This window comes from Vitis riparia, unplaced genomic scaffold (genome assembly GCF_004353265.1).
Source record: "Vitis riparia cultivar Riparia Gloire de Montpellier isolate 1030 unplaced genomic scaffold, EGFV_Vit.rip_1.0 scaffold782_pilon_pilon, whole genome shotgun sequence".
NCBI classification, from domain to species: Eukaryota; Viridiplantae; Streptophyta; class Magnoliopsida; order Vitales; family Vitaceae; genus Vitis; species Vitis riparia.
In genome coordinates this window covers 55,575-82,982 of record NW_023269780.1, presented here as the reverse complement: position 1 = coordinate 82,982, position 27,408 = coordinate 55,575, and the positions used below count along the sequence as shown (strand labels likewise).

Below are 27,408 nucleotides of genomic sequence, written 5' to 3'. Positions count from 1 at the left end.
CTCGCCTTTATTCATCCTCCATTCCTCTTCATTCATCAATCCCACCTTCTTAAACCCCCCCTCTTTTTTTTTTCTTTTTTTCTTTTTTGTGCTGGAACGCTTAACTTCCGTTATTGAACAGCAGATTCATGAATGTGTGGTCATACAGAAATGCCATTTTAAAGTAATCCGTTCATACCTCTCTTCCATTCCATTAAAGGGAACATAATTAAGGTCGCCAAAGCTCCACATCCTTTCTCTCCATCGATCTTAGTTGTATCTGTCCATTACTTTGATTCATCAACCACCTTATTCATCAACCCTTACGGCGGATGCTCTTGTTTCTATCGTGCTGGAGCGATTGGCTTCAGTCTTGGAACAACAGATTCGTCAACAAGTTACACTGGTGGTGGGTGTCGAAAGCGAGGTGGACAACCTAAAAAGCACGCTCCAGAGCATCAGAGCTGTTCTTGCAGACGCAGAGAAGAGACAGTTCAGCGAAGAACTTGTAAAAGTTTGGTTAGAAAGGCTCAAGGACATCTCCTACCAGATGGATGACGTGGTGGATGGGTGGAACACTGCTCTTCTCAAATTACAGATTGGGGCTGAAAACCCTTGCATCCCTAAGCCCAAGATAAGTTCCTGCCTTCCCTCCCCTTGTGTTTGCTTCAAACAAGTTCTTTTGCGCTGTGATATTGGTATTAAGATTAAGCACATAAGAAAACAACTAGATGCCATTGCAAATGAGAGAAATCAGTTCAATTTTGTGTCAAGTAGTACCATCCAGCAACCACATAGACGTATGACCAGTTCTGTAATTGATGTTAGCCAGTTCTGCGGTCGGGATGCAGATATAGATGTTATAATAGACAAGCTGTTGGGTGGGAGTTCCCAAGAAAGCTCCTCCCTCTACATCATCTCCATAGTTGGGATGGGAGGGATCGGCAAAACAACTCTTGCTCAATTAGCATACAATGACGATAGGGTGAAGGCCTATTTCCATGAAAGGATCTGGGTCTGTGTGTCTGATCCTTTTGACCCAATGAGGATTTCTAGGGCTATTCTTGAAGCCCTCCGGAAAGAGTCTTCTGGTTTCCATGAGCTGGAAGATGTACAACAAAAAATTTGCACACTTATTGCCGATAAGAAGTTCCTACTCGTGCTAGATGATGTTTGGACTGAAAACTATGAATTGTGGGAACAAGTAGAGAGTTCTCTCAAGGGTGGGGCACCGGGAAGTAGAATTTTGGTGACCACACGAAACGAAAACGTTTCTACAATGATGGGAACCACGTACAAGCACCCCCTGGGGAAATTGTCCAAGGAGCAATGTTGGTCATTGTTCAGTAACATAGCCCTTTACGGAAGGAGTAGAGAAAAAGTTGAAGAACTAGAAAACATTGGCAGGAAAATAGCAGACAAGTGTAGGGGCTTGCCTCTTGCTGCAAAAGTTTTAGGGAGTCTCATGCGCTTAAAAGATAATAAAGAAGATTGGGAGAGTATTTTCAATAATGAAATATGGCAACTTGATGTGATTGAGAAACATCTTTCCACTCCTTTATTGTTGAGTTATTATGATTTATCCCCTGCTGTTAAACGCTGCTTCTCATATTGTGCTGTCTTCCCAAAAGATCAAATCATTAGTAAAGATAGATTGATCAAGTTGTGGATGGCAAATAGCTATCTCAATTCTAGAGGAAGCATAGAGATGGAGAAAACAGGTGGAGACTACTTTGAAGACTTGGTGTCACGGTCACTTTTCCAAGATTTTGATAGAGATAATGAGGGCAACATAATATCGTGCAAGATGCATGATATAGTGCATGATCTTGCCCAATATTTGACCAAGAATGAATGCTTCATTCTGGAGATTGATGATGAAAAGGAAGTGAGGATGGCTTCCTCCTTCCAAAAGGCTCGTCATGCAACGTTAATTAGCACACCATGGGCTGGATTTCCTAGCACTATCCATAATTTGAAATATCTGCACACATTGTTTGCTGCACGTATGGTCAATTTGGACTCTACTGCTCAACGCTCCCCACCTAATTTATTCAAACATTTGGTATGCCTTAGGGCATTAGACTTGAGTGTGAATAATTTTTTGGAGGAACTGCCGATGAACTTGGGGAAATTGATACATCTGAGGTACCTTAATCTATCAAATAATTGGAGTTTGAGGGAATTGCCCGAAACAATTTGTGATCTATATTATTTGCAAACTTTAGATGTTTTTGGATGTCATCTCCTTCAAAAACTACCTCAGGGGATGCGAAAACTAATTAACCTGAGACATCTTGAATTGTACGGCAGTGAAGTATCGGAGTTGCCAAAAGGAATCGGGAGATTGACCTCACTTCGGACATTAACTAGGTTTCCTATAATTGGAGATCATTTTAGACGTGATGTATGCAAAATAGGAGAACTGAAAAACTTAAACAGCCTCAGGGGAGATCTTGTGATAAGTGGGATAGCTAATGTGAAAGATGCAGAGGAGGCTGGCGAAGCAGAATTGAAGAATAAGAAACACCTCCATCATTTGGAACTAGAGGATTTTGGGCGGCTTGCCTCAGCTGCTTCAAAAGGTGTGGCTGAAGCTCTACAGCCTCATCAAAACTTGAAGACTTTGAAAATAAGTCATTACAATGCTGCCACCGAGTTCCCCAGTTGGATAGCGGCCTCGTCGTTGGCCCAATTGAAAAAGCTTGAAATTGTGTATTGCGCACAGGTTACATGTTTGCCTCCATTGGGGGAACTACCTCTCCTTGAAAGCCTGATAATAGAGCATATGAAGAGACTGAAATACGTGGGTGGTGAGTTTTTGGGATCTTCAACAACTGCATTCCCAAAGCTGAAGCACCTCAGTTTTAATAATATGGAAGAGTGGGAGAAGTGGGAAGTAAAAGAAGAAGATGATGAAGAAGAATGGAGGCCAGTAATGCCGTGTCTCCACTCCCTGATCACAATTGCATGCCCCAAGCTGGAAAGCCTGCCCGAGCGCCTCCTCCAGATAACTCCACTACAGGAACTAAGTATCCGCCTCTCTCCTACTCTGCAAGATCTTTACCATGAGGAGACAGGGAATGATCGGTCCAAAATATCTCACATCCGAAAGGTTTGGTGTTAACCACTGATGATGACATCGCTCTAGCTGTATGCCCTCCAGAGTGGTAATTGAATTGCTACTTCACTAGTACACACAACATACAATATTCTGTCTACTTTTATGATTTTTTTAAAACCATTAATTATTAATGTTCTTGCTTCCATAACTACCATGGGATGTGATCCCTAAATGCATGGTTTTGATAATTGATGCAGTGAAAGCTTGACTCCCCCAGTCCAAAAGAGCGCATCTCATGCTGGAAGAAGTCTACTATAATGCTCCCAAGAGATCAGACAAATAATTTTATTTTATTTTTTTATCATTCCACTGAATTTTCTGATGAATCCAGGTCAAATAATGATCCATGTGTACTATAATATCCAAACTCCTGCAAGATGTCCAAATCTGATTAATTATATACAGATATTTTTCCTTCTACCGCTTCTCCATAGTTTCCTTTGTAATAAACTCATTGCCTGTTATCAGGTTTTGATCATGAAACAAACCATTATGTATATATGTTTGAATATTGGATTGGGCACTATCACATTAATTTGTTCAGAGTTGTTTGGAAAAGGATGAAATGGGTTTATCTGTGACAAGTTTAAGGATAGGCTTCTAGAAATTAATCAAAATAAGATCTATTAAGGCCTTGTGAAAATAAATATTGTGAATTTTATTTAAGGAAATTTTATTAATTTTTAATTTGTTATATGAAAACACGATCATGTTCATTTTATTTGTTTTAGTTATTAAATGTTTGCAGTTTCTAAAACAGAAAATAGTATTTAAAATAGGCATTTTCAATGAATGATATGAAGATAGGTTTAAAAAATTGTTAGGCTATAAGTTATATCTAGTTTACAATTTTTTTGCATCATGGGAATTATGGCCACCACTATTAAAAGCGTTTCATAAATTTTGTCAAACACCTAATTTTTTTTTTCAAAAATATTTTTTAGTTTAAAAACGCTTCTTAAAATCATTATTAAATCAACTATAAGTTAATTGTTATTAAAATCCTCCGTGTATATATATATTGTTTTTTTTAGCTATTTGTATATGGGCAAGTTCGCTCATTCTACATCGCACAATTTCAAACTACTCATTATCTAAAATTCTTATTCTTTTTAAATCTGAATTATTTTTATATTTATATATTCTTTTACATATCATACTTATACCTAGACTTATATTATTTCATTGAATATTTCAAATCTCATTTGATCCAATGTTTTAATTTCTTCAACTACTTGACAAATTTGACAACATTGTATTTTATTTTATTTTTCCTCTTTGCCCAAGTTGTTAATTTTCAAGCCTTCTCGATTAGTAATATTGACTCCATGGGGTTCCAATCTGCAAGTAAAATTTATCATTCGTATTATTGATTTTATATTAAACTCTAGAATTCTATCTTTATTGCAAATGCTACTTCTTTTCCTCTTCTCCATCACGATATACTAAATTTCTTCCTTAGACTTATTTGGTATTCAAAAAGAAGTAAGTGAAGAAAAAAAATATTAATGCTATGCTTAGTACTTGGAAAATTCGAGGGAAAATATAAGAAAAAGAAAATAGAGAGAAAAAATAGAAGAAAGAAAAATGAAGAAAAATAAAAAATAGATTCAAAATCAATAAATTATTTTTATATATTTCTTCAAACTCATTTCACTTAATTTCCTTAATTACATAAAGATTAAATAATTTTAAAATGTATAAATTTCTAATTAATTTTAATTATATTTAATTTTCTTTAAACAATTTTATGGTGAAATCAAACATGAAAAAATCATTTTTCTTAGTATTTTTTTCTTTCCTTTATACTTTCTGGGAACCAAATATAGCTTAAGGAAAATAGTTTGACTATAAAAAATACGAAAAAAAGAAATATAATTAAATTAGTTAAAAAATTATGTATTTTAAAGTTATTTAATATATATATAATTGAGGAAAATAAGTTAAGTGAGTATAATCACATTAACAAATTGAACTTTGAAGGCATATTAGTTAAGCTACAACTCATTGTGTTTTTTTATAAACTAAAAATATGATAAAGTGACGGTTAAAGGGGAAAAAAAGTGAATATATATAGATAGAAATAAAAGGTAAATTTTAATCTTTATTTTATATCTACATAAAAAGTGATAAAACTATGATAAAGTAAGATGGGGAAAGAAACATTTTTCAGAAGAAAAACTTTAATGGTGAAACTAGAGAGATCTTAGAATATGTAAAAGCTAAGAGATTGAAAAGAAAAAAAAAAAATGTATAATGTAGATAAAAGGGTTATTTTCCATCAATGTTTACATTCTAAAAAAAACTGAAAGTGAAAGAAGAATGTTCGTTGTTTTGGTGTTGAGTTGTAAAGAAAGAAGAGATAAATAGAAAATGCAAGAACTATCTACAAACGATAAAAGAGAAGCATTCACACTCGCGACACACCCTACCCCCTAAAAATGTTAAATATATATATACTTCTTACAATAAGAGGACTCATTGTTATTGTTCCCATAATAATGACAAGTCTGAACCATTGGGGTAAGACCCATATTTATTTCAAAGGTTGCCCCTCTCCCACCCCCGAGCTAAATTGTTGGCTCCACCACCTTTTGCGGGTGGATTTAAAACAGGCTTCATTGGAAATATTTTGTTGTAGTAATGTGAATCAAATAAGTCATTCTTTAGTAATTATCATTTCAAATAAAATAGGCTATTCTCAACACAACAAGGAAGAAAGGAAAGTGGATGCTACCTTATAAAAATGGTTGGATTTTGGGTACTTTTTCTACTTTATCGTCAACTTTTGACTACTTTGTCACCCAACATAAAATATTAAATAATAAAATACCTTACTTTATAACCTAAAGAATGACATTTTAAAAAATAAAATGAAAACAAATTCTCACAAAACCGTCTTAAACCATGTAGGAGAACAAGATGCTCAAGTTTGTGTTTGATTATTGGAAAATTCGAAGAAGCAAAAATGGAGAGAAAAATGGAAAATAAAGAAAGAATACAAAATTATAATTTTGTGTTATTTAATAATCCATTAAGAAGTTGAGAAAAATAAAATTAAGATATTGTTTAAATCCACTTCTTGTTTTCTATTTTCAAAAATAAAAACCCAAAAATAAGTCACACATAATATACAATAATTCTTAAAGACTTCATAATTTCTAAAAATTATTTAAAAATTTAAAGTATAAATCAATTTTAATATTTTAAATTCAAAAATTTTTAGAGTAATTATAAAAATGGTCAAACTTTGCATCAATAATTTATTGTTACGTATTAATCAAAAGATAAAATAAAAAAAATAAAAAATCAATTAGAAAGTTAATAAAATAAAACAAAGAAATTTTTAATGAGTTGGGTTATATACATTTTACATAAAAAATTGAAAATAATTAAAAGTAATTTTTTTTTTTTACAAATTTTTATATAATTTTATAATTTGATAAACAAGACAATAAATTAAGATAAAAAATAATTAAATATATTATATTTATTACTTATCAAAGTTAAATAAATTATGCTGAGCATATAAATTAATTTATTTATCTTCCTTATTAAATTGTTTTGTAAGAATAATGAAAAATTGAAAATTTTTATAACTTAATAAGTATGCTAAAGATAAATTTCATTTTGGTGATGAAAAAAATATGCTCAAGTTGAAGGTCTTGTTAATTTGATGTGATATTCTTTTATTTATTTTGTGCAATATTAATATTAATATGTCAAGAAAATACCATAATATATTCTTAATAGTCTTTATATCTATATACTTTGTTTATACTTTTTGTATTCATATTACAAATTTTATACATAAATACTATTGTCACATTTTTAATTCCTTAAAGACATTTTTCATATTTCAATCACTTTATATACATATTTCAATCACTTTATATATATATATATATATATATTGATTATATTCTTCATACCTAAGTCACATTTTTGTACTTATATTTTTCATATCCTAATACTTAGGTCATATTTTTGTACCTTAATCACAATTTTTGTACTCCAAGTCTTCTTCTTTATACTTAAGTTATATTATCCGTATCTTTGTCTTTATTCATATAGTTCATATCTTAGTAATTTTTTTTTACACTACTAACATTTGTTGCATCTAGGTAACATTGAAGTTGTTTTTTTCATATCTTGTACCTATGTCATTCTTTTCTAATTTAGTAACTATGTCATGTTCTATCCTAGTTACATTAATATTTATACCTAGAACATATTTTTTTAATACCTTATTACCTTGGCTATATTTTTTTTTGTATTTTAGTACTTTAGTCACATTTTATATCTTAGTTATGTTGTTTATAATTTGATCAAATTATTTATACCTAGATCATTTTTTTTTTTCTGTATCTTGATGCCTTAACTCACATTTTTCATCCATTAGTCACATGTTTTGTAACTTGGTCACATTATTCGTATGTAGATCATATTTTGTATGCCTTAACATCTTAATCATACTTTACAACCTTAGTATACTCAGTCAATATATTCTATATCTTAGTCATATTTTTCATAAATTGGTTATGTGCACCTCAATCATATTTTTTATACGCTAACATTTTGTTTACATGTTTTGTAACTTGGTCATATCATTCGTAACTAGATCATATTTTTTTACCTTAATATTTTAATCACATTATTCACACTTAGATAATATTTTTTGTGCCTAATATCTTGATTATATTTTTCATACCATGGTACCTTTGTAACATGATTTATAACGTTAACTTGGTTACAATTTCTTATACTTAGATCATAATTTTTTTATACTTAAATACCTTGATTAAATTTTTTATACCTAACACATTAATCATCTAAGTGATCTTTTTCTCGTACCTTAGTACTTCAATCACATTCTTCTTACCCTTATTACATATTTTGTACCCTACTCACATATTTTGTAATTTACTTTTTTTGTATCATTGCCATGCCTTTCATACTTTGGTTACATTATTTATATTCTGGTCATAATTTCACTAATTTATTATTTTATTATTAAAAAAAAATATGAGTAAGAAATCCAATGGTGAAAACTTGCAAAATAGCACAGTTTGTACAAGAAAAAAAAATGTAAACAAAAAATGTCATTATATTATAATCCTTTCTTCAAACAGGTGGTGAGGACTTGAACAATAGCATAAATTTACATAATCTTTAATGCATCTAGAATTCATTAAAAAAAAAAAGAGAAAGAAATTAGGAAATATTTTTTACTGAAACTCTATTAATCGCTTAATTTGAGTAAATATCCGAGTTTGATTAACCATCTATATGCAAAGAAAAAAAAAGTATGACAGCAAAAGATGCTCTGGACTTCTCAATAATGAAAAGGTAGAACCGATCAGAATATGAGATGATACAATAATTAATATATCCACAAACTCATTTTTCTTATATTTATAATTATGTCGTTCTTCTACCTCATTTTCCCTATCTCACAAAGTTTTTTCCATCATAATGTTCATTTACTAGTTATCACTATGAAATTGTTCTACTATAAAGTTCATTTTCCATCATATTTCTTATTTTGTAGTGTTCTTCTCCTTAGTCACCTATTCATTCGTTCACTTGTGTCTTCAAATCCAATGGCTAACCACAAATCTTCTATAAGTAGGTCTTCAGTTTTGTAAAGCTTCCTCATTAAAACATTAATTATATCCATTTTGTTTGTGGAAAAGTTTTGATGTTACATACTATTTTTTGTTTTTAAAATAAAAAATAGAAAATGCGTCCAAAAAACCTAAGTTAGGAATTTTCTTCTTTTTTTACCTTAACATTTTCAATTTTTTTTTCTTTTTTATTATTATCAAAATAGGAGAAAATTATCTATCATGACCAATTTTTTCCCATCTTTGAAACGTAAATAATTGATGAAAGAGGGGTAGTATTCACACTTGGTAGCAGATTTAAAAGAGGTAAGGTTTGGACACATCTAAGATGATCTCAATTCATGATTAATCTTGTTTTCTCTATACTGGTGTGGGAAGCATCCATCAATGAGAAAGAATATAACAATATAATTTATACATCTATGCACATAATATAACAATATAATCTATACGTCTATGCCCTTTTTAAAATTAGTAAATTAAAAGGAGGTAGCAAGAAGTAGAAAAAGGAAAAAGAGTAGCAAATGATTGTTTCCCTTTCTTTTTCTTTTTTTTTTTTCTGGACATGAATTATTATTTTGTATATATCACTACACTTGGTTTGTTGTTGGTTTTTCCTTTTTTCCTTTTTTTTGTTTTTAAATTCAATATTTTTTTGTGTTGCCAAATAGAAAATAAATAAATAAATTGAACCACTATTTTAACTTGTATTAAAAATAAATACCAAAATTATTTTTATTTCATAATAATTTTTGTTTCATTAGAATAAAAATATTTTTTAATAATTTAAAAGTTATTTATCTTTAATTCATATATAATTCTATTTTTTTAATTTTAATAAGAATTAACTTGAATTTGATTTTATATTAATATAAATTAAATTTATAATTTTTTACAAAATAAAACTAGACAATTAATTTTAAAAACATTTTCTTTGTAATAATTTTTTTAAGAAACAACTTGGCAAACACCTTTATTTTCAAAAAATAACATAAAATTATTTTTTATTCTCTGTTTTAAAAAACATTGTCAAATAATACTTTGGAAAATAATTGAAGATGCTAATTTATTATTACTATATTTTTTTCAATGAATTATTTGAGATTACTAGGGTACTATATATTACCTGATAAGGTAATAAACTACGATAAAGTAAGTTGGTGAAAGAAACATTTTTCAAAAGAAAAACGTTGACAAGTGAAACTAGAGATCTTAAAACATATACAAGAAATCAGGTTGGTAAAAAAAAAATGAGAAACATATAATGTAGATATATTTCATCAAAATTTCTATTAAAAAAAATGAAAGTAAGAGTCTTTGTTCATCGTTTTATTGTTCCAATGAGAATAGGAGGAAGTCGCTCCGGCTTGGCTTGTAGTTGTAGTCTTTTACCTTATGTAGTGGTCGGCCTTTCTACACACATGCGCCTACTAGAATACATATGCCTCCTTGGTTTTGACGACCAAGCCAATACAAAAAGGGTAGCAAAGAAGGAAGAAATAAAAAGAAAAAGCAAGAACCATGTATAAATGATAAGGAAGTATTTATACTTCCGGGTGGATTTAAAATGGGTATCATTGAAATAAGAAAATTATAATTTTTTAGTATTTAATAATCTATTAAAAAGTTAACAAAAATAAAATTAAGATATTGTTTTAGATGCACTTTTTATTTTCCATTTTTAAAAAATAAAATAAAAGTAAGTATGTGTGGACCCCGCATTTCGACTCATGCGTTTCCCACTCGATGGCGAGCTCGATTTTTATTTGAAAAATTGACTTTTTATTGATTATTTGAAAATGACTTGGAGTCGCCACTTATTTTTGTTTTATTTTTAAAGGGTAATCGAAATAAGAAAGAAAAACCCTAAGTGTGACTCATTGTTTCGGAAAATGTGGTCTGTGAAAAACCAGATCGGGTTCGGGGGTCAGGTTACTTATCGGGAAGGTACGGTAGAGACCGTAGCACCCCTCTAAGTCTCTAAAAACGGGTCTCTACTAATAAAATGAAGCAATCATGGCAATTGATGAATAAATCAATGAATACCCAGAATGATTATGCATGTATGAGAGTCAGAGCATGCACAGAAAATGACCAGAATGTAAGTAGATATGTACCTGGGCAACGATCCTCAATACGCTATCAAAAAGTGAGGTTAATGCACAATTAAGGAATAATTTCGAGTATGTCATAGAGCAGAATAAATCAGAAATGAATAACAATCAAATCAACCAATCAATCGATCATAAAATCATGTATGTGGGGCCCCCACCAAAGCCCGATTGATCTTGCATGAATTAATCTCACAAATTCCATTATTTTGGAATTATGAAAATTCATTATTCTTGCTTATGCAAAACCAAGAAAAACATAAGGTTTGAGAATCAGAGTAGAATTAAAATTGTTCAAGTGAAAATTGGATTTTTGGAATTTATTTGAAAATTAGAGCTTTGGGAATTAAATTTGAAAATTGGAATTTTGGGAATTAAATTTAAGAATTGAAATTTTGGGAATTAAATTTGAAAGAAATTAGAATTTTGGAAATTAGAAATTAAGTTCGAAAATTGGAAAACAAATAAATAAATGAATAAAGTGATAATGATTAAATAAATTGATATAAAAATTGGAATTTCGAAAATTGGAATTAAATTTAAAAATTGGAATTTTAAAGAATTGTTTAAAGATGAAATTATTAAGAATAAATAAATGAATAAATAAAAAGAATAATAATAAAAACGAAAATAATAATTAAATAATGAATGCGAATATTGGGATTTTTTTTAAAATTGAAACTTCAATTATGAAAATTGTTTAAAAGATGGAATTTAAAAATAAATAAATAAATAAAATTTGAGAATGGAATTTAAAAATAAATAAATGGATAAAATAATGATAATAACAGTAACAATAGTAATAATTATAATAATAATGGTAATTAAACAAATAAATGTGGAAGTTGAATTTTGGGAATTAAATGAAAATTGAGATTTTGAAAATTAGATTTAGAATTGAGATTTTTGGTTGGATATTAAAATACGGAGACATAAGTAATAATATTAAAATATAAGTTGTGGCTTTGTTATTAGGAGTGGTTTGATGGCAAAGAAAAGAAAATCACCGGGACCACCATATATTTAAGAGATTTGAGAGCAAAACATGTGGTCCCCACATATTAAATAGGTTTGGGAGCAAAACATGTGGCTGCATGCATAAGAGAGAGGATGGAAGGATATTTGAGTGGGGGAAAAGTCAAGGAAAAATATGGGTATTACGCATGAGAGAGAATAAGAAGACGTTTGAGTGGTAAAAGAAAAAAAAAACGCCCCGGTGACAATGCAAAGGACAACTTCTTCTCTTTCTTCAACCTTTCTACCTCAAGCTTCAGATTATCACCAAGAACTGGAATAACAGGGAGTGCGACGATTTTGGAACCAGAACTTCACTTGCCTAGTCTCCAAGCAAAGCCTTTTGCGGAGTCTCAACCCTTGCTTTTCACCAGGATGAAGACACTCCTGGAGCAATGCTTCAAATTCTTGGATTTGCCGAAGAGCGTGTCGGTGGTATCTCTTCTTCCTTGGTGGGTTGTCAGCAGCAACCTGATCATTTCCGGAAACGTCGTCCATGTTATCAGTTCCAGATCTGCCCTCATGCTCATCTTTTCTCTCAAGCTTGCGGCTAGTTCTTCCTACAACTCCCTCTCTCTCTCTCAAAACCTCCTCACATCCCTCCGAGCCGAGACCAGTCCCACAAAAAGAAGGAGAAGAAGTCCTCGTGTCCCCAAGGAAGAAACAGAGAAAGAAAAAAAAGAAAAAAAAACAAAATGCAAACTTATGGAACCTCATTTTCATATGTGAATCCGTGGGCCATGAACGAGAGCATTAACATGATTTGGATGAACCCATACGCATGGTAGCCCCAAACAAAAAAACAAAGAGAATGAGAGAATAGCAGAATAGTCACATCTGAGTAGCAAATGAAAGCTAAAAGAAGTAACAAGAAATATGCATGAATAACAATGTAATCAGAAACATGAACAATAAAAATCCACAATACCGCACTTGGGAGAGCTCCTCTCTAGCCAAAATGAGCAAAGAAAACACCCCCGTATGTACCTCTAGTCCTCTGTTTTTTTTTTTTCTCTCCTTTTGCTCTCCTGGGATCCCCCTGCAGACTTGCCAAAAAAACCTCCCCCCTCATTTCTTTCTTCCTCCGTTTTTTCTTCCGTTTTTTTCTTCCTCAGCAAACCATCACCCACCCTCCTGTTCATGCATCAGCTAGCATGGGCTTGCAACCGCCCCCCTGCAGTTGCACGTCCGTGCCTAGAGAAGGGGTCCATCAGTCAGCCGCCGGGGGTCCCCTACCCCTTCTAAAATAGAATGAGAAGTCCTTGAGAAATCACTTCCCCCCTGGGCCTTTTTCCACCAAAGGGGGTCTACAGTATGATATAGAATAAAATAATTCTCAAATATTTAATAGTTTCTAAAAGTTATTTAAAATTTTAAAGTATGAAAAAGAATTTACTTTTTCAGATTTAAATTTCTTTTTGAAGCTCAAATTGGCCAAACTTTGGTACCCAAGCATTGTGCTTCGGCCCCATGCTATATGGTTGCATCAATAATTTATTGTTGTTATTAACCAAAAGATAAAATAAAATAAAATAAAAATTGATTAAAAATTGAATAAAACAAAAAGAAGAAATTTAAATGAGTTGGATTATATATTTTTTTGAAGAATAGAACTTTACAACTATTAATTAATTAATCAATTATTATTTTGAAAAGAAATTTTACACAATTTTGTAACTTGATAAATAAAATAATCGATTAAGATAAAAATTGGTTCAATATATTATATCTAATTCTTATCAAAATTAAATAGATTATATTGAGCACATAAATTAATTATTTATCTTTGTTATTAAATTATTTTTGTAAGAAGATGAATGAAAAGTTGAAAAAATATGTAACTTAATTAGTATGTTAAAGATGAAGTGATGAAAAAAATATAACAAAGTTGAAGGTTCATATTTTCATATTTCAATTGCATTTTTCATGCTTAAGTATAATTTTTTGTACTATTGTATCTTAATCACATTCTATATACCTTAGTTATATTTTTGTACCCTGTTCATCTTCTTTGTACTCAAGTAATATTATCTGTATCTTAATATTTTAGTCACATATTTCATATCTTAGTTATTACTAACATTGTTGTATTTAGGTAATAACGTTCATACTCTAACGATTTGATAACATTTTTATACCTACATTGCTTTTTTTTTTTCTATATCTTAATAGCTAGGTCACCTTTTTTGTACCTCAGTACCTAGTTCATATTCTTTCCATCACAGTTACATTAATATTAATACCTAAAACATACTTTTTTATACCTAATTACCTTGGTTATATTTTTTTTAGCTTAGCATACCTTAGTCATATATATTATAATTTCATCACATTATTTGTACCTTAATCATATTTTTTGTACCTTAGTACCTTTCTCACATTTTTTGATAAGTTAGTAATATGTTTTGTAATAGTTAATCAAACTACTCACACAAGTAGATATAAAGAAAATACAAGATTTTTAATATGATTCGATGATCAATATGATCCTTACATCTACAAAGTGCACTAAAACTCAAGAATACAATAATCAAATGTAATAAAAGCAAACTCGTCATTCAATAAAAAAAAAAAAATAATAAATAAAAAATTCCAAGGGATGTTGGCCCCTTAAACTCTTCCAAACTTAACCCCCAACATCTTTTGCACAACACAATAAAATTAATTCAAACTTCATAATATAACAGTAATTGGTTACATTATTTGTAACTAGATCATACTTTTAGTCTCGGTACCTTGGCAACAATTTTTGTACCTTATTATACATTAGTCAACATATTTCACACGATAGTCACATTTCTCATAATTAAATTGGTTATTCGTGTTTAGATCACATTTTTAAAAACATTTTCACATTATTCATACTTATATCATATTTTTTGTACTTGAGTACTTTAGTTACATTATTTGTACTTAAAAAACATTTTTTTGTACTTAAAAAACATTTTTTTTATACCTTAATACCTTAATTATATTTTTCAATACCTTAGTACTGTTACAAATTGAAAAAGAGAAAGACAACAATAATAACTGGAAAGCAGAGACTATTTACTAATCTGCTCACACTTTATTGATAAACCAAACAGCCTTTAAATAGGCTCATACACAGAAGGATAAGACCAAGAAAATAGGAACTGTTGCAGCATGAAAATAGGATCATGCATACACTACCCACTAAGTCCTAAGAAAGTGCTCCACTACTAACAAGCCTGAGACTTGATAACAAACTGCAACAGACTCAAACTTACTACTAAAGACTAGGCCAAAGTAGGCCACGTACAGCAACAAAGTAGTATAACAAAAAAAACAACTTTCCTAAAGACTAGGACAACCACTGGAGACTAGAACCATTTGACTTTTCCAACAATCCCTCCCTTAAACTGATGTTTCAACATTCAGTTTAGTGAAGGTCTTTGAAGCTCCCTCCCTCAAATTGGATTATCTAAAGTGCAAACACCAAGCATCCTTCTTAGCTTTTGAAACGCAGCCAACTTGAGAGACTTTGTTAAAATATCAGCAACCTGGTCTTCACTCCTGTAATAAATAAGACTAATAACTCCATCATTCGTGAGGTCCCTTAAGAAATGATACTTCACATCTATATGCTTGCTTCGACCATGAAGAACAGGATTCTTTGAGAGCTTTATTGCTGAACTGTTGTCACAATAAATGAGAGTAGGCCCATCCTCTTTAAACTGCAGCTATCTGAGAATTTTCTTTAGCCATATAGCTTGACAGGCACATGAAGTGGCAGCAACAAACTCAGCTTCTGTGGTTGATAAAGTGACGATTGGTTGCTTTTTCGATGACCATGAAACAGCTCCTGTACCCAATATGAAAACATACCCAGATGTGCTTTTCCGATCCTCTGAATCTCCTGCATAATCAATATCTGTGAAGCCATACAAATCTGATTTTTCTCCCTTCTTGTAGAACAGCCCAAACTCCTTAGTACCTTGCAAGTACCGGAAAATTCTTTTTGCAGCCAAGAAATGAATCTCAGTAGGACACTCCATGTACCTACTAATGACACTTACAGCATGCATTATATCAGGTCTTGTTGTAGTCAAGTACATTAAACTCCCTACAATCTGCTTGTAAAAAGTGTTGTCAACCCTCTTTCCTCCATTATCTTTGTTTAGCTTTAAGCCAAACTCAGATGGTGTATTCACAGGATTACAATCCTTCATCTGAAACCTGTCCAAGATTTCTCCTACGTACTTCTTTTGAGAAATAAAAATTCCAGTAGAAGATTGCATCATTTCAATGCCAAGATAATAATGCATCATGCCAAGATCAGACATCTCAAATTCAAACATCATGGACTTCTTAAAACTTTCAAACATGGCACTATCATTTCCAGTGTAAATCAAGTCATCCACATATAAACAGACAATGAGCATTTTACCTCTGTCTCCAACTTTTATGAAAAGTGTATGTTCATAAGGACATTTTTGAAATCCTTCCTTCAAAAAATAAGTTTCTATACGATTATACCAAGCCCTTGGAGCTTGTTTTAATCCATATAGAGCCTTTTTTAACTTATACACTTTATGCTCATTGCCAAGTTTCACATAACCAGGAGGTTGATTAATGAATACCTCTTCACTCAAATCACCATGGAGGAATGCCGATTTCACGTCCAACTGAAAGATAGGCCATGAGTTTTGAGCTGCCAATGCGATCACCAATCTGATTGTGTCATGCCTTGCAACCGGAGCAAAGACTTCTTTGTAATCAACACCGAACTCTTACTTATAGCCCTTGGCCACCAAGCGTGCCTTGTACTTGTCGACTTCACCATTCTCCTTCAGCTTTGTCTTGTACACCCACTTCACACCAATTGTTTTGTACCCTTCTGGAAGATCAGATAACTCCCAAGTGTCATTCTTTTCGATGGCTGCAATTTCAGCATCCATAGCCTCTCGCCATTTTGATTCTTTGACAGCCACTCTCAAACACTACAGGATCACAATCTGAAAATAGAGCAAAATGAGTGAGTGGGTCGTCAGATTGATCAATTCCGGTTACCTCATAATCTGACATCCATGCTGGCCTCCTTCGAACACGATGAGAACGTGATTCAGCTGCTGCTTCTGGTACTGTTGGAGTGACTTCAGAGGCTACAGAAGTTTCATTTTGAGGATACTCAACTGCGCCAGTTGCTGGAGCAAGGTGTTGCTGCGACTGGTTGGCTTCATCACCATCAAAACTAGTTGGAATTGGTTTTCCAACTTCATTTTTGCTCCAATCCCAGATCTGATCTTCATAAAAAACAACGTCTCGACTGATAAGTATTTTCTTAGTGTAAGGATTGTAGAGCTTATAAGCTTTTGACTGATCACTAAGACCAAGAAAAATACATTTTTCTCCCTTGTCATCCAACTTCTTCCTCTTCTGATCTGGAATATGGGCATATGCAACACACCCGAAAATTTTGAAGTGATCAATCACTGGTCTTCGACCGCTCCATGCTTCCTCTGGTGTCATATTCTGAACAGCAAGAGTAGGACTTCTGTTCAAAATATGAATACTCCAATTTACTGCTTCAGGCCAAAAGCTTTTTGGAACTCCACTTCTTGACAAAAGGCTTCGCACCATATTCATAATAGTGCGATTTTTCATCTCGCAAACTCCATTTTGCTGGGGCGTGTAAGCTGCAGTAAGTTGCCGCTTGATTCCATGAGTCTCACAAAAATTTGCAAATTCATGTGAGTTATATTCTCCACCGCGATCTGTGCGAAGAATTTTTATGGGACTGCCAACTTCTTTCTCAACTAGCGCTTTATAGCTTTTAAAAGCTAGAAAGGCTTCGGACTTCTCTTGCAAAAAATAAACCCAACTTTTGCGACTAAAATCATCAATGAAAGTAAGTACATATCTCTTGCCTCCATTAGAGCAAGGAGTTATGGGCCCGCAAATGTCGGAATGAACGAGCTCTAGTGCAGCCTTTGCCCTCCATGATTTCCCTTGTGGGAATTGATTACGGTGTTGTTTGCTAACAACACATTCTTCACAGACTGCAGAAGGAGCTGTAATTTGAGGAAGACCAATCACCATATTCTTCTGCTGTAGAGTCTTCAAACCACCAAAGTTTAGGTGACCATAGCGAAAATGCCATAGCCAGGCTGCATCCTTTAACTTTGCCGAGAAACATGAATGAGTGGTGTTGTGGAGATAAAGAGGGAACATACGATTCGTCGTCATGTTAACTTGAGCAATTAATCCCAACTTTGCATCTTGAATAAGACATACTCCATCTTTGATAGAAATCTCGTAACCCTTTTCTTGCAGCTGACCCACACTAAGCAAGTTGGTCTTTAAATCTGGCACAAAAAAGACATTAGAGATAGTGTGGGTGGTGTTTCCTTTGGTTTGGAAAGCTACCTTTCCTTTTCCCATAACAGCAACCATGGAGTTGTCACCGAACTTCACAGAGTTGCGGAAAGATTCGTCCATCTCAAAGAACAACTTCTTATCTCCACACATGTGGTTACTGCAGCCAGTGTCTAAATACCACATATCTTGTTGAGTCTCTTCCTTCACATGACACACCATCAAAAGAGACACCTCTTCTTCTTTTTCTGCAAAGTTAGTTCTTTCTCCATTCTGTCTATTCAAATTAGTTCGACATTCAGATTGATAATGACCATACCCGTGACATTTGTAGCATTCAACGTTGGACTTGTCTACGGGCCTTGGTATATAAGATGTTGACTGATGGCCTCCACGTCCTCTTCCTCTTCCTTGAAATTGATTTTCTTGGTGCTGATGGTGATGTTGGTTGCCACGATCAGTGTTGTGCCTGCCTCCTCTACCTCGACCTCTGCCTCGACCTCGTTCTCTATCAACTCTACTTTGTGTAAAGTGAGTTTCGGATAAGGCCTTCAATGCTTGTTCCTCTTTCACCCGTTGGTTTATTTTTTGCTCATGAACCAACAAAGAACTTTGTAATTCATCAATTGACAATGAATCAACATCATTAGCTTCTTCTATCGAACAGACAACAAAATTAAATTTTGGTGTCAAGGATTGAAGAATCTTCTCAACAATGAGAACATCCTCTGTCTTGTCGCCATGGATCCTCATCTTGTTAATGATTGCCATCGTTCTTGAAAAATAGTCTGTAACTGATTCTCCTGACTTCATTCGAAGCATTTCGAAGTCCGAGCGAAGTGCTTGAAGCTGCTGCCTCTTAGCCCTTGCTGTACCTTGGTATTTCTTCTTCATGGAATCCCAAATATGCTTGGCGGTGTCCTTGCAAAGAATGGTTTCCAATATTGAGCGATCAATAGCTTGGAAAAAATAATTCTTTGCCTTGAGATCTTTCAGCTTCAGTGCTTCGAGCTCCATTTTCTGCACATCTGTCAGCACCACCCCTTCTGCTGGTTCTGCTACTCCAGAAACCACAACTGGCCAGTAGTCTTTGGACCTCAAAAAATTCTCCATGAGCATGCTCCAATGGTCATAATGACCATCAAAACGTGGAATAGCTGGCTGCACAAAAGTGTCTAAAGCCATCGTTCTCCTATGCTGCTGCAAAACGGAAAACAAATACAGAGCTGCGGCTATACCCACTCTCTATCTCACTTTTCACTTGGTGGCTCTGATACCACTGTTACAAATTGAAAAAGAGAAAGACAACAATAATAACTGGAAAGCAGAGACTATTTACTAATCTGCTCACACTTTATTGATAAACCAAACAGCCTTTAAATAGGCTCATACACAGAAGGATAAGACCAAGAAAATAGGAACTGTTGCAGCATGAAAATAGGATCATGCATACACTACCCACTAAGTCCTAAGAAAGTGCTCCACTACTAACAAACCTGAGACTTGATAACAAACTGCAACAGACTCAAACTTACTACTAAAGACTAGGTCAAAGTAGGCCACGTACAACAACAAAGTAGTATAACAAAAAAAACAACTTTCCTAAAGTCTAGGACAACTACTGGAGACTAGAACCATTTGACTTTTCCAACAAGTACCCAATCACATTTTTTATACCTTAATACTTTGATCAAAATTTTCATACCTAAGTAATGTAACTCATTTAAGTATATTTTATTACTTCAATCACATTCTTTGTACCCTAGTCATATATTTTTTTTTTGTACATTGCTTACTTTTTCACATCTATGTCACAAATTTTTTACCATAATACATTAATCATATATTTTGTACCATTGTCATGACTTCCACACTTTGGTCACATTATATGTATTCTAATCATAATTTCACTTATTTCAACTTGTTTATAATAACATATATTTGTCTATTTATTTTGTTTATTATTACTATTACTATTATTATTAAACAAAAGAATGTGAGTAAGGAGTTCAATGGTGAAAACTTGCATAATAGCACAAATTTATACACAAGGATAAAAATAAATAAATAAAATATAATGATCTCAACCTTTCTTCAAAAAAGTGGTGAGAACTTGCAGAAAGGCACAAATTTACATAATTTTTAATTGATTTAGATTATGTTTGGTTCTTGAAAAATACTAATGAAAAAGAAATATATAAAGGAAAATGATTTTCTCATATTTGACTATTTATAAAAAATATCAAAGAAAATTAAATATAATTAAAACTAATTAGAAACTTATGTATTTTTAAATTATTTAATCTTTATATCAATAAATTAAAATAAATAAAATGACTTTGAAATAAAAAATAAAAACAATTCATCAAATTTTAATCTATTTTTTATTTTTTATTTTTTGACATGTGACATGTGACATGTGATAGTGTATGAATTATTATTAGGGTGGTGGATTACTCTTTTTAAATTGGTAGCATTTCCTATTAATTTGATGGACTTTGTTTTGCTTTAATTGTTGCACTAATAAGTTGCTCCTTACTTGTGAAAAATGAATTGTATATATTTAATAAGAAATATGAATTATTTTGTTAAATTTATCAAGTATGGTGAATGGAGACTTTGAACTAATTACTAATTAGTCCAATTGTAAGGAGCCATAAGTAATTAAATTAAGGCTATGTTAATATGATGAATATTCAGTCAGATAATAGAATTAATTTATCTGGAATTTGATTCAAAGCTATATATGATTATTTAGTAACCCCACTAAGCCTCAATAATACACATAAAGCAAGCCTTGAGCCTTGATGATTCAAATAAAGTAACCCACTAGCCTCAAATAATACATCCTGTAAAAAGCAAGCCTCCAAAAAGCCCAACAATTCAAATAAAGTAGCTCCTAAAGCTTCAATAATGCATCCCTCTGGTCCAGCCCCACCCTCCTACAGAAGGATAGACAATAATTAAACTCACTAAAGCTGCAAATCTTACTTCTCCATCTCACTCATCTTTACTCATCCGCCGGTCCTCTCCATTCGTCAATCCCACCTTTTTGACTCAATAATGCATCCCTCTGGCCCCACCGTCCTACAAGAGGATAGACCCATGACTAAACTCACTAAAGCTGCAAATCTTACCTCTCCTTCTCACTCGTCTTTATTCATCCGCCGGTCCTCTCCTTTCGTCAATCCCACCTTTTTCACTCAATAATCATCCCTCTGGCCCCCACCGTCCTACAGAAGGATAGACCATTCATCCTCCATTCATCAATCCCACCTTCTTCAATAATGCATCCCTCCGGCCCCACCGTCCTACAGAAGGATAGACCATTCATCCTCCATTCATCAATCCCACCTTCTTCAATAATGCATCCCTCTGGCCCCCACCGTCCTACAGAAGGATAGACCATTCATCCTCCATTCATCAATCCCACCTTCTTCAATAATGCATCCCTTCGGCCCCACCGTCCTACAAAAGGATAGACCCATGACTAAACTCACCGAAGCTGCAAATCTGATCCCTCCATCTCACTTGCCTTTATTCATCCTCTATTCCTCTTCATTCATCAATCCCACCTTCTTCACCCCCCTCATGGCTGATGCCCTCGTGTTTCTATTGTGCTGGAACGCTTAACTTCCGTTGTTGAACAGCATATTCATGAAGGTGTGGTCATACAGAAATGTCATTTTAAAGTAATCCGTTCATACCTTTCTTCCATTCTATTGAAGGGAACATAATTAAGCTCGCCAAAGCTCCACATCCTTTCTCTCCATCGATCTTAGTTGTATCTGTCCATTACTTTGATTCATCAACCCCACCTTATTCATCAACCCTTATGGCGGATGCTCTTGTTTCTATCGTGCTGGAGCGATTGGCTTCAGTCTTGGAACAACAGATTCATCAACAAGTTACACTGGTGGTGGGTGTCGAAAGCGAGGTGGACAACCTAAATCGCAATCTCCAGACCATCAGAGCTGTTCTTGCAAACGCAGAGAAGAGACAGTTCAGCGAAGAAGTTGTAAAACTTTGGATAGAAAGGCTCGAGGACATCTCCTACCAGATGGATGACGTGGTGGATGGGTGGAACACTGCTCTTCTCAAATTACAGATTGCAGCTGAAAACCCTGGCATCCCTAAGCCCAAGATAAGTTCCTGCCTTCCCTCCCCTTTTGTTTGCTTCAAACAAGTTTCTTTGCGCCATGATATTGCTCTTCAGATTAAGGACATAAACAAACAACTACATGCCATTGCAAATGAGAGACATCAGTTCAAATTTGTGTCAAGTAGTACCATCCAGCAACCACAGAGTCGTATCACTAGTACCATCCAGCAACCACAGAGTCGTAACACCAGTTCTGTAATTGATGTTAGCCAGTTCTGCGGTCGGGATGCAGATATAGACGTTATAATAGACAAGCTGTTGGGTGGGAGTTCCCAAGAAGGCTCCTCCCTCTACATCATCTCCATAGTTGGGATGGGAGGGATCGGCAAAACAACTCTTGCTCAATTAGCAATCAATGACGATAGGGTGAAGGCCTATTTCCATGAAAGGATGTGGGTCTGTGTGTCTGATCCTTTTGACCCAATGAGGATTTCTAGGGCTATTCTTGAAGCCCTCCGGAAAGAGTCTTCTGGTTTCGAAAATCTGGAAGCTTTACAACAAATAATTCGCACACTTATTGCCGATAAGAAGTTCCTACTTGTGCTAGATGATGTTTGGACTGAAAACTATATATTGTGGGAACAAGTAGAGAGTTCTCTCAAGGGTGGGGCACCGGGAAGTAGAATTTTGGTGACCACACGAAACGAAAACGTTTCTACAATGATGGGAACCGCGTACAAGCACCCCTTGGGAGAATTGTCCAAGGAGCTATGTTGGTCATTGTTCAGTAACATAGCCTTTAAAGGAAGGAGGAGAGAAGAAGTTGAAGAACTAGAAAACATTGGCAGGAAAATAGCAGACAAGTGTAGGGGCTTGCCTCTTGCTGCAAAAGTTTTAGGGGGTCTCATGCGCTTAAAAGGTGATAAAGAAGAAGATTGGGAGAGTATTTTGAATAATGAAATATGGCAACTTGATGTGATTGAGGAACGTCTTTCCCCTTATTTATTGTTGAGTTATTATGATTTATCCCCTGCTGTTAAACGCTGCTTCTCATATTGTGCTGTCTTCCCAAAAGATCAAATCATTGAGAAAGATAGATTGATCAAGTTGTGGATGGCAAATGGCTATCTCAATTCTAGAGAAAGTATGGAGATGGAGAAAACGGGTCGAGACTACTTCGAAGACTTGGTGTCACGGTCACTTTTCCAAGATTTTGATAGAGATGACGAGGGCAACATAATATCGTGCAAGATGCATGATATAGTGCATGATCTTGCCCAATATTTGACCAAGAATGAATGCTTCATTCTGGAGATTGATGAGGAAAACAAAGTGAGGATGGCTTCCTCCTTCCAAAAGGCTCGTCATGCAACCTTAATTGGCAAACCAGGGGCCCAATTTCCTAGCACTTTCCATAATTTGAAATATCTGCACACATTGTTAGCTGCATGGGTGGTCGATTTTAACACTACTGCTCAACTCCCACCTAATTTATTCAAACATTTGGTATGCCTTAGGGCATTAGACTTAAGTGGGAATCATTTTGTTGGGGAACTGCCGAGGAACTTGGGGAAATTGATACATCTGAGGTTCCTTGATCTATCATATCATTCGTTTGACGGGGAATTTCCAGAAACAATTTGTGATCTATATAATTTGCAAACTTTAATTCTTTCAAATTTGATAGTAAAACTACCTCGTGGGATGAGAAAACTAATTAACCTGAGACATCTTGAATGGGACAGCAGCAGTCAAGTATTGGAGTTGCCAAAAGGAATCGGGAGATTGACCTCACTTCGGACATTACCTGCGTTTCCTATAACTTTTAGACGTGATGCATGCAAAATAGGAGAACTGAAAAACTTAAACAGCCTCAGGGGAGGTCTTGTGATAAATGGGATAGGTGATTTTGAAGATGCAGAGGAGGCTGGCAAAGCAGAATTGAAGAATAAGAAACACCTCCATCATTTGGAACTAAGTAGCTTTGGGGGGCTTGCCTCAGCTGCTTCAAAAGGTGTGGTTGAAGCTCTACAGCCTCATCAAAACTTGAAGTCTCTAAAAATAAGTTATTACTTTGCTGCCACCGAGTTCCCCAGTTGGATAGCGGCCTCATCGTTGCCCCAATTGAAAAAGCTTGAAATTGTGAGTTGCACACAGGTTACATGTTTGCCTCCATTGGGGGAACTACCTCTCCTTGAAATCCTGATAATAGAGGGGATGGATAGACTGAAATACGTGGGTGGTGAGTTTTTGGGATCTTTACCAACTGCATTCCCAGTGCTGAAGCACCTCAGTTTTAAACAAATGTTTGAGTGGGAAAAGTGGGAAGTAAAAGGAGAAGAAGAAGAACGGAGGTCAGTAATGCCATATCTCCACTCCTTGACCACATATAACTGCCGCAAGCTGGAAAGCCTGCCCGAGCGCCTTCTCCAGATAACTACACTACAGAAACTGAGTATCCACCTCTCTCCTGCCACCGAGTTCCCCGGTTGGATAGCGGCCTCATCGTTGGCCCAATTGAAAAAGCTTGAAATTGTGCGTTGCGCACAGGTTACATGTTTGCCTCCATTGGGGGAACTACCTCTCCTTGAAAGCCTGAGAATAGAGGATATGGACAGACTGAAATACGTGGGTGGTGAGTTTTTGGGATCTTCAACAACTGCATTCCCAAGGCTGAAGCTCCTCCGTTTTAATGATATGGAAGAGTGGGAGAAGTGGGAAGTAAAAGAAGAAGATGACGAAGAAGAAGGGAGGTCAGTAATGCCACATCTCCACTCCTTGACCACATATAAATGCCCCAAGCTGGAAAGCCTGCCCGAGCGCCTTCTCCAGATAACTTCACTACAGGAACTGAATATCATCGGCTCTCCTACTCTGCAAGATCGTTACCATGAGGAAACAGGGGAGGATTGGTCCAAAATATCTCACATCCAGAGAGGTAATTGAATTGCTTCTTAAATAGTACACAGAACATACAATATTCTGTTTACTTTTATGATTTTTTTTAAAACAATTAATTATTAATGTTCTTGCTTCCATAACTACAATGGGATATGATCCCTAAATGCATGGTTTTGATAATTGATGCAGTGCTAGCTGGAAATGAAGAATTCGACTGTGAATTCCGTAGGTTTTCTGATGAATCCATGTGAAATAACGATGCATGTGTACCATGATATCCAAACTCTGGCAAGTGGTCCAAAGCTGATTAATTTATATACAGATATTTTTCCTTGTACTACTTCTCCATAGTTTCTTTGTAATGAACTCATTGCCTGTTATCAGGTTTTGATCATGAAACAAACTATTATGTATATATATGTTTGAATATTGGATTGGGCACAATTACATTAATTTGTTCAGAATTGTTTGGAAAAGGATGAAATGGGTTTATCTGTGACAAGTTTATGGATAGGGTTCTAGAAATTAATAAAAATAAGATCTAATAAGGCCTTGCCAAAATAAATATTGTGAATTTTATTTAAGAAAATTTTATTAATTTTTTATTTTTTATATGAAAACACGATCATGTTTGTTTTATTTGTTTTAGTTATTACATGTTTGCAGTTTCTAAAACAGAAAAATAGTATTTAAAATAGGCATTTTCGATGAATGATACGAAGATAGGTTTAAAAAATTGTTAGGCTATAAGTTATAATTAGTTTTTAGTTTTCTTGCATCATGGGAATTATGGCCACCGCTAATAAATTTATAGTTCTTTATTAAATTGGAACAATACATCTTCGAGTTGATTAATTTTATTTAAATATTTCTCTTATTGGATTATACTAATTATGCTTCTTTTTTAATTATCCATGAAATTAAGAGTGCGTTTGGTAGTGTTTTTACTCAAAGTGCTTCTGGTAAAAGTGCTTTTTTTGAAAGTGTTTTTAGAATAATCACCTATCAAGTATTTTTCTAAAAAACACAAGTGATTTTTCAATACTATAAATGATTTTTTAAATTTTTAGAAGTTGTGAGTGTTATAGTTAGGTTGGTAATTCCGGACAAAATACGTGTAAGTGTCTACTAGCTATGGTTCTCCAAATCCGTTGTTGGGCTACTTGACTTATGAAGATTAAGACTTTGAATTTGCTAAGAGGTCGAGACAAGTAGCTGAGTTAGTGTTGAAGGAATGTGAATCAACCTTGTTTTTCAACATGTTGGTGGCCTTGAATTATTTTTAAAAGTGTTAGGGAAGTTAGGAGAAATTGTTTGCTAAAAGGTTTTTGTTCCCTTGTTTCTGGATCGATCCAAGTGTAAGGGCAAATCGATCCAAATAACCTCTTTTTAAGATTAGTTTTCAGCCATTAGATTAAGAGTTTCTTTTCCCTTTTAAATACAAAATTCTCCCACTTTTGGAAACTGAGAGAGCAATAGTCATAACATAGTTTTTCTTCTCCTTTTCCTTTTGAGGTTGTTTGCTTTCCAAGAAAATTTCATCCAAGTGTTTTAAGAAAATTTTCTTAAATGGATTTTCTAAAAAGAAATATGAGTTGGTTCTTTGAACATTCATCTTTCATTCTTTTGGGTTTGGATGAAAACTCAATTTCTTCTTGATGGAGCTTCAAGGAGAAGGTCAAGATCAAGCTTGGGAAGGACTCCAAGTATGTTCCTAAAGATGAAGGCAGCGAGGTGTGAAGGTGCTTGTCAAGTAGTTTGTGAGGGATTGGAGATCTTGAGTTAGGTAAATCCTTGTACACCTTGATTGCTCTTCATAGTGGAATTTTTTATCGATTGTAGGTCTGTGGTTTTTGACCTCTTAAGAGGTTTTCCAAGTAAATTTTGATGTTGTCTCATTGTCTCTAATTCTCTTTTTCATTTTAATTTCAATTTTAACTATCTTTAATAATTTGGATATCTATGTTTTGGGAATGTTGAGGTAAACTAGATATGAGTTGTCGTTTATGTTGTTTATGATTATTGATCATAGGGATATTGAGATACCTTGTAATGACCCGCACCCAACCATGTAGATATTGTCCGCTTTGGGCCCAAGGGGCCCTCACGGTTTTAAAACGCGTCTACTTGGTTAAGAGGAGCCTCTACATATATAGCGCCAGGAACATTCTCCCCTATCCGATGTGGGACATCACAAACACCCCCTCATGCAGA

At 33.9% G+C, this 27,408-nt stretch overlaps 1 protein-coding gene across 2 annotated transcripts; it reads left to right on the top strand.

Annotated features, from left to right (window-relative positions):
- The first annotated feature begins 105 nt into the window (after window positions 1-105).
- Window positions 106-25,647, top strand: LOC117910577 (disease resistance protein RGA2-like). Of its 2 annotated transcripts, XM_034824677.1 has the most exons (3): window positions 106-2,395; window positions 24,139-25,231; window positions 25,384-25,647. In XM_034824677.1, the coding sequence occupies exons 1-3, from the start codon at window positions 530-532 to the stop codon at window positions 25,443-25,445; spliced, it is 3,021 nt and encodes a 1,006-aa protein (XP_034680568.1). In that variant the 5' UTR covers window positions 106-529; the 3' UTR covers window positions 25,446-25,647. The 2 variants fall into 2 exon arrangements, with proteins under 2 accessions (XP_034680568.1, XP_034680567.1); XM_034824676.1 differs by lacking the exon at window positions 106-2,395 and having other exon boundaries at window positions 21,683-25,231.
- The last annotated feature ends 1,761 nt before the right edge of the window (window positions 25,648-27,408 follow it).

Coding starts and splice junctions, on each gene's coding strand:
- LOC117910577 (XM_034824676.1), top strand. CDS start 22,027: ATGGCGGATGCTCTTGTTTCTATCGTGCTGGAGCGATTGGCTTCAGTC. Junction 25,232..25,383: donor AATATCTCACATCCAGAGAG/GTAATTGAATTG, acceptor TAATTGATGCAG/TGCTAGCTGGAAATGAAGAA.